Source organism: Bidens hawaiensis, unplaced genomic scaffold (genome assembly GCF_021521415.1).
Source record: "Bidens hawaiensis isolate Kalapana, Puna unplaced genomic scaffold, B.hawaiensis_p1.1 tig00023933_1, whole genome shotgun sequence".
NCBI lineage: Eukaryota > Viridiplantae > Streptophyta > Magnoliopsida > Asterales > Asteraceae > Bidens > Bidens hawaiensis.
This window is the reverse complement of record NW_027493765.1, coordinates 220,598-233,470: the sequence shown is the minus strand read 5'-3', so window position 1 is coordinate 233,470 and position 12,873 is coordinate 220,598. Positions and strand designations below refer to the sequence as shown.

Genomic DNA, 12,873 nt, shown 5'->3' with positions numbered 1-12,873 from the left:
TATTACTGTAGAATGTAGATGCACTTGAACTTTACATTATACATTTTTCTTTGTCATCTTTTACAACTTGTCACGTCAAATATCTTGGCAATAGCTCAATGCTAACATTTTTTTATTTGTTATCACATCTATCAAGAATTAACGTCCAACAGCTCAGAATGCTAATCGGGTTATGCTTGTGAGCAATGACGAAGCTTGGACGAAAACGGCGGAGGCAGACTCAATACGTATAAAAGTTTTCATAAATGGGGGTGAGGGCTCAAAATTTTCAGACAAAAACGGGTAAGCTCACACTACATATAAAACATTTCAGACGAAATCGGGTTAACATACATTAGTGAGAACCCGGGGGGGGGGGGGGGGGTCTTTAGCTCTAGTAAACTTTCGCCACTGCTTGTGAGTTGGCAAGTCACAGCGATCGGAATTCAAACAATAAAAATTGAAAATCATATAAGCCACATAAACTCCGATAGGCACACATATTTACACAAACAAGCCTGGATAAACCTGAACTAATTAAAAAATGGATGCTATTACTTCAAAATCACAAATCTACAAGCAAAATATGAATATATAAACTTTTACGTTTCAAGTATAAAAAAAACTTAGGTCACTCTTTTTAAACTTGATATAAAATAAACCAGTTTAAATGATATGACATGCCTTTTCAAATTAATATAAAAACCAAACCGGTTAAGCAAATCAACCTAGATCCCACCACATTAACCCCCAACACAACCAGTTTAACTAAGCGTGTACTCAGGCATAACCGGAAACTAATCGAAACCCGTTTATACGAAACTCAAACTGAAACCCTATATGTAAGTTTCATGATAAGTTCAGATATTAAAGACTTAGCATGACCCATTCCCAAATAATGTGAAGTATATAAACTCAAACATAGCACTAGCAAGAAAAACCATTTTGCTAAACAAAAATAAAAAACACTGAAATGGTTTATAAAAATCAGTTGATTCCATTTCCTAAAAAGTAAAAACAAGTGTAGGCATTTTCAACTTCCATACACTTTTCGTCCCTATATGTAAAGTTTGGCCGTTGACTGGTCAACAAGTTTTTAAGTACCATAATATCTAGTCACAAATTTCTTTCTGTCAACCACAAGTCACAACACAACTAATAAACAGCCATCATCAAAGCTTTATACCTTTTTCTCTGGCCATTTCAACTACTGCATTCACCTGATTGGTACTATCATTATCATTATCATATAGCTCGCGATACGACTTCCACAGCTTCAAAGAAAACGGGTAAATCGACAACGCCCGCTTATGAAAGCTCTCCAAGATCGCGCTAAAACCAGCCACGTCTTTCAACAAGCCTGCAGCTTCAACCCACACAGACTCAGGTGCAACCGGGACCGCCTGAAACAGAGAATCGATCAGCTGCACGCTCGCCCAGAAAGACACGCTAGCGTTCGCATCCGATTGGTTCTTGCAGATCGAAAGTGCTAATCCATAATTCGTGGGCCTCATTTCCATCAACGCTTCAGCAAGATCTATAACATCGGTCGGTTTTTCACAGCCTTCAAACGGTAACAGACATGAGCCAAAACACGATTCAAGAACCTGATTCAACAAAGATGAATTGGAAGAAACCGGACATAAAAGACTGTTAACGAGTTTTTGAATTTTCTGGTTCCCGATACTTTTGATGAAGGTTCTAGAAAGTGGTTCGGGAGATGGTAAAGCACGGGGATCCGTTAGGTAACGGTTTATTGCATTCAAAAACGCGTCTAAACAGGCTTTCGGTTTACCAAAAGCATTTTTGAGTGAAAAAGCTACATGCTCTTTCACACAATGGGTGTAATCCTCAACAGAAGAGACTTCAAACGCTTGCTCAATTGCAATTCGGGCTTCGTTATGATCGTTTTGTAACTGTCTATATAGTGAGAGATTAAGCAGACCAAATACGATATCGGACACGGGCAAACTAGACATCCATTGACTTATATTCATAATCCCAGATTTTGGATACCATCGGCCCATTATCTCTTTTGCAAGATCAAGCTTTCCGGTTTCATGGGCATATTCTGCATATTGGTTCCAAATACACTGGATACCATGTTCTTCAAAACGGTTGCTTAGAGCCTCTTCATATGCTGAGAATGTTGACTCAGTCGAGTCAACCCCATTGACCCGAATTGATAAAAGAATGAGTTCCGAGCAGGATGGGTATAACCGAAGGTACTTTTCCAACAGTTGCTTACAAGAATCTAAACCTTTAATGACAGCTGTACATCTGATGTGATTAACAGCAAACTGTTGCATTAATATACCTGACTCAGGGGCGAGTTCTAACATGGTAACCGCTTGCTGGTTTTCATCATCTGTTAACTGAACAGGATGCCATTCGATTGCCGATAAATCCTTTTGACATTCAAATTGTTGGATGATGGTGTCAGGTAATTTTTTATATAACAGCAGGTAAACAGAACAAAGCCATAAGACACATGTGTCCGGATTTGTTAAGGATTTCTGAACGTCAGGAAACAATGGTGGACGGGGATAGGTGGGTGTGTTTGTAGAGGATAACAACCCATATACATTCTGAATAGCATTGTTGACTTGACCAGATGAGCATAAACAATTAATCATTTGCAGAAAGAGGTCTAAGATGCACTCACTATCCCAGTTAAGAGTTGATGCATGACCGCATAGTGCTGATATCGCAGTGTTATACGCAAGTAACCGATCGTCAAGTTTTTCCCGACTATTGATGAACATTAGCCAAAGCTCATAAGATGATTCATTGTTTTCAATCTGGATACAAAAACAAATATGTTTAATTTCAAAAATAACAAAAAAGGAAAAGAAAGTAGATGAAGAAATTAAACTAAAAAATTGGCAAACACCCTGACAAAGAGTTGGGTTGTAAACGAGCCGGGCCACTCGTGACTACTCGAGATCAGCTGGCTAAAAGCTCAAACCAAGCTGAGGTTAAACAAGCTAAGCTTAAGCCCAAGTTTGAGCCTAAATCGAAGCTTGTTTAGTAAAGGTGCCGAGGCCCAAGCTTAACATACGAAGTATGGCTAGCCTTACGAGCCTAAACAGCCTGTTATATATATATATATATATAATTATATGAAATTTTGTATTTAATCTAAACAAATATATACCACATAATAAAAATCAATGTATATTTGTATATATAATAATATAACATTGGTAAAATAACTAAACAGTATGTGTGTGTGTGTCAGTGTGTGTATTTAAATAAAATAACTAACAAATAAAAGTTTAATGAGCCAAGCACTCATGCGGCTCAGCTCGTTTAACTCCCCTAACAAAGAGGCAAATGGGTTCATGCCAACATAGACGGCTCTTACGTACAGCTAAAAACAGGTCAGGTTGACCTGCAACACTTTTTGATAATCTTTTTATAACTCTAAATAATTAATGTAATTTAAATGATCAAAAACTATTACATTAAAATATTAACCTGATTTGTTAAAATAATACGAATATACAATATTGAAAAGTAGAGAAAGAAAACAAAGTGCGTACCGCATAACGATACATGTCATCTTTTCCGATTGACTTCTGATTGCTATAGAAAATGTGTAAATAAACAATCCAGAGAAGCACAGATGTAGGATGTTCCTCAAGCGCTCGAGCGAGGACAGTAAGACACTGCAATTTTTTTGATGATCAAACATTAAATATATAATATCAAAAATATAATAATAATAATAATAATAATAATAATAATAATAATATATGTAAGAGTCGGTAACATCACAATTACCCCTGTACGTCCCTTCTCCTTGCTAACCTCCTTACTGAGATTAAGAAAAGCCGTTTCAAGGCGTTGATAGATGCCATCCATATGTTCATCTGATTGACCCTTTATTAACATAATTTATATATAAAAAGGTAAATTAGCTAATAAAAGTTTATCTGTACTTACATTTTCATAGGAATGCCAATTATATCATTTAAAGTTGATCAAAATATAACTAAATATAAAATAACGCAAAAAAATAACACACTATTATAACCGAATTGTATCACTTCCAGTGAATTACGGCAGCTCGGTTTTGAGATAAATTCATAACGAAAGTTCGAAACATAGGCAGAAATAAGCATCTCGCAGTGCTTCTTTTGGAATTTTAGAATCATTATGTTGTGGAAAAAGATAAAAAATATATATTATATTGACCCGGTTCAGTTTTGAATATCGTTTATATGAAAGCGTGTAGATAAAAGAACATGTTATAACGGTATATTCAGAATTTTGTAAAACATTATGCTTTAAAACTTATAAGAGAAAAACAAAATATGCTCAAAAGTAATTAAAATATGTAGATGATAGTAGCTTTGAGGAGCTGTACCTTGTGCTTGAAGAGCTAGTACATAAAGTATATACATAATACTTAATTACAAAATAAAAAATCAAAACATGTATTGTTAAACAAAGCTTCAAGACTTAATACATTTTTTGTGCTCTAAAAACATGTAAATCACTATTCATAAGGGCTGTAAACCGTGTGTGCGCGTGTGTATAATGAGAAAGTAGACTGACCTCTTTGACATTTTGACCATGAAAATACGATGATTGTCGATTCCAAACACCATGAACCTCAATGCGTGTTTCAGGACCATGTAGACATGATTCATCTGAGTTCAAATCTGCAAGCATTGAACTTGAAACAACTAAAAAGGCACTATACGACTTTTTCCAACGCTGTTCATTGGTTGGAGCCACAAGATATTTATATGGATGTGAATAAGCTTTCAAACTGTCTAAACAGACCAGATAAGTAGGTGGAGCTAAGCAAAGGGACCCACGATCTGCAACAATAACATCACATTAAAACAAATAAAAACGTGTGCCAAAAACAAAAGACGGTGAGTTCATAGTTCAAAATTTCATACCATTGCTGTTTGAATCAACGTTTTTTGATGAATAATCTCTGAAATGTTGCCATTGACACTCATGATCGTTGCATTTACCTCGTAATTCAAACATGCAATGAGGCCAAAAGGGGTTGATTGGTAAGTTGTTTGAATACGAACCGACTTCACCGACATAAAGATCCAATAAAGAGCTGGAAACTGAATCAGTAGGGTGGGCCCCACAAACACCATTTGGAATGTCATCAGTTTGAATCCGTGTGTTTTCACTGAACTTTACATGACCAAAAGCACTTTTCAGAATTGGTTCAGCCAAAAAGGATCCATAATTGACATCGCACTGGTCTTTCTCTGACATCACAATATCTTTATATTCCAAAGAAAAAGAAGTTAAAAAATTATATGCACCAACTAAACCATAATAAAATTACTAAACTGTAGTAATGTACCTCCATTATCATAAATTTGGTCTTTCTCCGTCTCAGAAGATGGTATGTTTCCAGAATCTTCCATAATTTCCCCATCCTCTTTTTCAGAAGTAGCAATCTCCAGGCTTTGAACCGGCTCATTCTTCTTTGACTGTCTATTTCCTAACCTTGCAAACAGTTGAGACCTCAATGATGCCTCTAGAAGCAATGAGTCCTCATTGTTGCCAATAGGAACTGAATTATTATTCATTTCATTACATATTCCTTCCACATGACTATCTAAACTTGAATCACCAGCTTTAAGCCCAAAAGCAGATGTCTGTTCATCATCAGCTAACATATTATTACTATCGTTTGTTTTTTCTTCATCCTGAGGCTCTGATCCACTGGAATCAGGATCCTCGCAGTCATTCTGCACCTGATGATGTGGTGTGTCGTTTTCTGACATGTTGGTTATAGAGTTCACATTAGCATCAATAAGCTGATTCGACATGTTTGACATATTTGACCAGAACATATTTGAATCCTCCATCACGTGAGAGCGAAGATTAGCTGAAAATAAATTTCTTTTGTGATAAAGATATGAACATCTAGTATTAGCTTCAGCTAAATCCCTTTGAGCCTTCCGGTAAGCTTTTAAGGCGTTTCTTTCTTCAATTTCACATTTGCGTCTATACTCTTGTGCTTCATCTAGCTCCTTATCTTGCAATTCTTCAAGCTCTAGCAGTGATTTGATATCCATCTCGCCAGTTGTGGCCCCAAAATGATTCCAAAAGCTTGAATTTGCCAGAGAACCCTAAAATCAGTTGACAAAAAGGTAGTTGTTCATGTAAGGTGAACAGTCAACAATTGTTGCATAAAAGCTATTTGCAGATTCATAATTCAACATTTAACATAATGTAAATAACAATTGCTAACTGTTTGTAAACATTGTAAAAACAGAGGTGCTATGCAGAATTGTGATGATCGGTAGCTATAAGAATAGAGATAGAAATGGAAAGAGAATTTATCTATTTAATTACTTATCAGCTTGTGTTATTTAAACCCGTGTAATCTAGAAATAAGATTGAATAGATCTTGAAACAAATAGGAAAACGCACGGATATAGAAGATGTTGAACCCTGTTGCGAAATCGGAAAATACACAGATCTAGAAGATGCTGAACCATGTTGCGACATGATCTGGAACTTAGGATATCTAAAACCTACACAGATTCGATAAATATGAGCCAAAATAAGAAAATGAATGGATGTAAATCAGCAATTCAAAAAAATTGAACAAAAAGATTACAAGGGGGATTATTGTTATGAAATCAGCAATGACCAGGAGCAGCAGATGGCAGGAAAGAACGGGGGTAGGGTTTCAGAAACTTTCCCCAAATTGGTGACGAGTGAATTGACGGTGATCTGCCGTGTGTATATATATACACACTTATGCATATACATATACGAATGAGATCATTTGAGAACTCGAAAGAACTCCACTTAACGATATTTTTTTTTAAAAAAATTGCATATGCATTATAAGTTACAGCTACAAAACAAAAAAATATATATTTCATCGATCGACTTTTATAATAGATGAAACAAGCGCTTACATTACAAGGTAAAAAGTAAAAAATTGCAAATGTTTGTGTAATGTAAACGTTGGTTGCATCTCTGTTAAAAGTCAATTCATGCAAAAAAAGTTTTAAAGTCAATTCAAAGTATTCATCCCCTACACACACACACACACAAATATGTGTGTGTGTGTGTGTGCATATGCCCCTCTTTAAAAACAAACTAGGTAGTGTTCTCGGCGTGTTGCGCCAGGTTGATGTTATAGACAGTCGTACAGCTTATCAAACTGTGTGATGCGACTGCGAGTTGAGGTGAATTCGATTGATGCAGGGTTATGGAACGGAAATAAACCCCAAAAAAGTTTGTTAACACCCATATACAACAAATTAATTAGCAAGACAAAAGCCATGCGTTGTGGTGGTTTTGTCACCGAAAGTAAAGCAAAACATAAATTCATCCACACCTAAATACAACAATTTAACATATTTAAAAAAGAAAAAAATGCGGCGAACAAAAAAAAACACGCGCTGCAGTTACGAACTGATACGAATTCGTTGATTGAACAAAAAAAACTTGCACGCTGCTGTCGGTAAACTGATGCGAATTCAGTCGAAATCGACGTTATCGGCACTAAATCGTGCAAAGAAAACCACACGTGGTGGTGAACCGACACGAGTTCGGTCGGTATCGGGTTACGGCACTGAAGTTAAAGCAAAAAATTAATTCGTCCACACCCAAATACAACAAATTAGCATGTTTAAATAAAAAAATGCAGCAAAAAACAAAAACATACTCGCGTTGTGTCCGCAAAACGAAGCGTATTTGTCCGGAATCAATGGACAAAAAAAACCCGCGGCAAAAAAAAAACCCGCGTTGCGACCGCGAGCTGAAACGAATTCGGCCGGAATCATTTGACGGTATCAACGGTAAAAAAACGTGTTTTATGACAGCGAACCGATGCGAATTTAAAAACAAAAAACAAATAAAAAGCAAAAAATCAAAATCAAAATTGAAAAATGCCAACCAATCACATGAGGCCACATGGACAAATCGCGTGGCTGCGTCACCAAATTCTCGTTTAATATATAGTTATAACTTATAATTATAATATCCGTTGAGAAATGAAACCAAGAATTCATAACACATTAAATCACGCTTCTTTGGATTCTCCGCCAAATGAAGAAAACCGAGAATTATCCGCCAAGTACACATATATATAAACATAAGAAGTCAAAAAGGCAAGTAATCGTATTCTTAATTCTTGTTCCATTCGTATGTGCTTGTTTGAGACTTATAAACCCAGAACAAGAAAACCCTGTTTTCATGCTTCACAGCTCTTGTACGAAGGAAAAATCAAAGACACCAATATAATTCAGTTCTCAAAACAGATCTTACAAATAAGATGTTGACTGTCCTCAATCGAAAGCACACTGGTGGTAAAATCCCTTTCAACCCATAGATTTCACATCCAAGTTCATAACATAACAGATTACTAATAGAACAAACATGAATGATTTCTTGTATTCAGCGTCTTCACAGCCTTTGGCCACACTTTTAATATTCCTTTTGTTTTTATTTATTTGAATAATTCTAAGTATCTAGTGCCCGTAAGTGACTACTGTTTCCATAAGTTCTAAAGCGTTTAGAATGACCACTGATCATCATAACATAGAAACTAATTTTGTCTACGATGAACCTTTTGGGAAATATATATCGCATATAGCCTTGTTTTAATATGAGTGCCAATGTAATGCTATCTATCATTTCACCACGCAAATTTAGAAACTATTCTCTTAAGAATTATCTTTTATAGAAACATACATCACAGGCTGCAAGTTAGACCCATGTCTAGCTTAAACTTAGTTAACCAAAAATCATTGCGGTCTGGGTTTGTAATACCTAAAGAAGAAACTATCCTACTAAGGCTATCCCTTTTACATATGGAATGTGGCATAAGAGTGAACTTGGAAGAGGCTGAAAGCAAGTGAATCCCAAGTTATACATATGCTTCGTTTCATTTTTAGTAAATTATATGCTTGTAAAAGTAATTGACTACATTTTGAGTGAATCATGTATTCATGTGTAATTACAGTGAAGGGGAAACCTCAAGACATAGGACATAAACCCTAGAGAAACCTAGCTCGGCCCTGTGTGCTAGACATAATTAAAACCTAACAATAATCTATACCTAATAAACAGTAATCGGTTGCACCACATGTCACAATTCTGTGGGCCCAAGATTCTTTTTCCTGCCTCTTTTATACATAATTTTAATCATATCTTATCTTATATCATTTTATAATTCTTAATATTTTCTTTATTCATCAGTTATCCATGTAATACACGGGTTTCTAACCTAGTATTCTAATATATATGTAACAATGCTAGAGATATTCTAAAATGGGAATAGTCCATGTGTAAAGAACTGCCAAATAGATATTGAAACAAAAACATCTAAAAAGCATACACAGAAACTCATCAATTGATTATGATGTATTCCTGTAAGTAACTTTATAATAACTATAAAGCTTAAAGGTTCAGTGGTGGTGATGCCTTGGTTATAGTAATGCAACCAAAAGCTGTTTTGTGATTTGACATATCAACAATAATTAAGCTTTAGAGATTAAAACAAAGTCTTGCAATAAAAATTTTTATATGTACCTGTCTAGGTGGAGAAGTTTTATCAGTTTTAGCCGTTAATTGTGCAGAAGACTCTCCCAGATTTGTTATCCTGTTATGCTGCCTGCTATTGTTGATTATGCCACTGCCTACACAACAAACAGTTGCCTTGTATTATACCTTGATGAACACAAACTATATAAACTAATAACGCAAAACTTTATTCCCAACCTATCAGTAGATTATTGATATCATGATTTTTCAGTTCCTTTATATGTTGCTGCATTGTCATGATTTCTTTGCCATATCTACCCTTCAAGCAATCATTTTCTAGTGCAGAAGTTCCATGTTGACCAAGATTTGTAACTCCAGTTGCTGCTGTTGACTCTGAAGGAGGCCTATCATGTTGACCACCAGCTGCTACTGTTGACTCTGGAGGTCTACCATGTTGACCAGCGGAAATTGCAACTCCAGTTGCTGCTAATGACTCCGAACAAGGCCTGTCATGTTGACCAACAGACATTGCAACTCCAGCAGCTATTGTTGACCCTGAAGGCCTATCATGTTGACCAACAGAAACTACAACATTTCTAGGTGGCTCGCTAACTTTAAGACGTTTCTTTTCTTGCTCCTTCGGTTCAACAACTATATGCTCAGTGAGATTTCGGCTCTTAACAGCACTGTTTTTCAAATTCAAATCAGAAGCGTTCTTTTTTGAACTTGAAGCTATCTCCTTACCAGCTTTACTCTTTAACTCATTTTCTCGAATCGCAATCAGTTGCCTTAAATCTTGGAGTTTATTACTGTTGACATGAATGTTTGGGGCCTTTTGACCAAACTTAATAACGCTAGGCGGGGTTGACTTTTTAAGATGAGTTTTCACCCCAACAAACGCGCTTCCACCATTCTTGAATTTGGCTCCATTCACTCTGTTAACTGATGAGACGAATGTACGACTTGCGGATAACTTTTTGGGACTTTTGGTGTTTGTTTTGGCAGTTTGTTGCACCATTTGTGACCGTGAACTCACCATGGAAGTGGACAACTTTCTATTATCCATGGTGCCATGTGTCATCTCAGCAGATTCCATTGCCGTTTCCTTCTTGTATTCCTCAGAGTCACTACCACTGTCATCATCATCTGAGAAACTAATCACAAATGGGACTCGATTCTTCTCCTTGCCTTTCCGTTTGTTTGAATGTGTGATTGCTCTTGAAGCTACAACAGGATTATGAATCAGTGCAGACACCCCTGTTAAGTATGCAAGAAACATCAAAACATATCAGCATTTTCACCGAAAATGTAATTATTAATAAACAAATGAAGTCAAAAGAGTGTAAAACCACCATATTAAACTTGATAACATGCTTTATTAAGTAAATGAGTACGCGCCTACTACTTGCACAGTACAAAAGTTATGGCATTATGAAAAACTATGAATGAAAGTGTTAAAAAAGGTGTTTAATGTTTGATTATCAACCATGTTTTAATTCAAAATAGATAAAGATGGAGTCATAGATTATCTGCACATATTACTGTGTTACATAGATTTGATTATCTGCACATATTACTGTGTTACATAGATTTGATGACAATGTTAGGGTAACCTAAAAATGATCCTGTTTTGTGGTGTTTGACATACTTTTACCTTTTAAGAAAAGATATCCAACAGAACAAAATGCTGTTTTGTGCACATTTTAAAGAAAACAAATTTAAATGACTAGTCCAACCTACCCTTCTCAGCAACACTGGTGCCCCTGTTCACTGGAGGTGCTGGAAGAATTGTTCCATCAGGGAACTGAGAACGCGCATTGTCCTGAAAGAAACTCACTGTATTAGCATGAAAACGGTTCAAGTTACCTATATTTAAAAGAGATGAAAATGCAAGTTCCGCTCACAATAAGGTTTCCAACTACATAACAATTAAAATGGCTATACATTTATTACATTTTTGCCTATTAAGAGATATACACCAAATGTACAACGTGATAAAAGATCGAGTAAATTACTACAAAATGAGTATAAAACAACGGACAACCTAATATGAAGAATTAGATATAAATCCAAATTAGGCAAGTTACTTATATTGGAAGAAATCAAAGAATTATAAATGAATGAATATGCTAAAATAGAATGCACCATAAATATAAATCCAGATAACCTAACTCTTTTATATATGAAGCTGGAGTTTGTCCAAACAATTTATCATATATTTAAAATGTATATGAAGATTTGGATATAAATCCACCTTCTTCATACAGTCGTGTAATCTGACTGAAATAACTAATATCAATTCAGCTTCAGAAGCTTTAAAATACTTCAATTATCAACATAGACATTAACAACTAACCGAAGATACCACAAACACATCATATCCATACAGACATTAATTGAAGTACCAGATACAACCACAAACTAAAATGAAAAGGCTGAATCATGCTGTTGTAATACCAAAATCATTGACTGACATAAGATAGTCCTAAAGACATATAGGTCAATAATGTTCTTATGAATCTGACTGAAATCTTACAAGACTACTTGATTTAGCTTCTTATAAACCTTAAAAAAACCTGTTTTATATGCGAAAAACAAATAAAAACGAATACGTAAAACCCTAATCAGACGCTCATCAAACAAATACGCAATCACAGTTCATATAATTGTGACACAGCACGAGTTTAATACAAACTCTACGATGAACTATGGCATCGTTGCGCAGTTCCCAACTACGTAACAATTGAACTGGCCATACATTTATTACATTTGCGCCTATTAAGCAATATACTCCAAAAGATCACGTAAATAACTACAAAACGAGTATAAATTATAAAATAACTTAACCAACATAAAAATGAACTGATGCACCTACTGACACGTAGACTGCATTCAACCACGTAATTCGACCGAAATAGCTATTAACTAATAATATCACTTCAGCTTCAGAAGCTCCTAAATCCTTCAACACAGACGTTAGCAACTAACTGAATGCACCACAACCACATCATATCCATATAGACATTAATACGACTGTTTAATTGAGCTTCTTATAAACCTAAAACAACCGCCTCAAACATACACGTAACTACAGTCCATATAATCGCGTTAGATGCAAACATATACAACAACAGATTCAATTACACATCACAAATCGAATCGAATAAATTATATAAACTAAAATTGAGTGACATAAGCTAGGGTTTTAGAGATGTACGTCGTTTTCCGAAGCGGAAAGCTCGCCTTCTTCTCTGATTTTCGATGAATCGGAGATCGGTTGTGCATCAGTAGCAGCAGGATTAGATATCGCCGGAGAAGTCACGGCGGCGGTGGTGGTGGTTTCCTCCATTGTCAGCCTCTCCACCGTTCGCCGGTGTATGTAATGTATGTATGTATTAT

General features: G+C 35.6%; 1 protein-coding gene across 2 annotated transcripts; it reads right to left on the bottom strand.

Annotated features, from left to right (window-relative positions):
• Nucleotides 1-1,129: 1,129 nt before the first annotated feature.
• Nucleotides 1,130-12,850, bottom strand: LOC143568335 (uncharacterized). Of its 2 annotated transcripts, none has more exons than XM_077054513.1 (10): nt 12,692-12,850; nt 11,215-11,296; nt 9,712-10,731; nt 9,523-9,629; nt 5,324-6,098; nt 4,896-5,240; nt 4,543-4,811; nt 3,766-3,864; nt 3,525-3,650; nt 1,130-2,780 (listed from the first exon to the last, which is right to left on the bottom strand). In XM_077054513.1, exons 1-10 carry the CDS (start codon nt 12,821-12,823, stop codon nt 1,152-1,154), a joined length of 4,584 nt encoding a protein of 1,527 aa, XP_076910628.1. In that variant the 5' UTR covers nt 12,824-12,850; the 3' UTR covers nt 1,130-1,151. The 2 variants fall into 2 exon arrangements, with proteins under 2 accessions (XP_076910628.1, XP_076910629.1); XM_077054514.1 differs by having other exon boundaries at nt 4,896-5,225.
• Between the last annotated feature and the right edge of the window lie 23 nt (nt 12,851-12,873).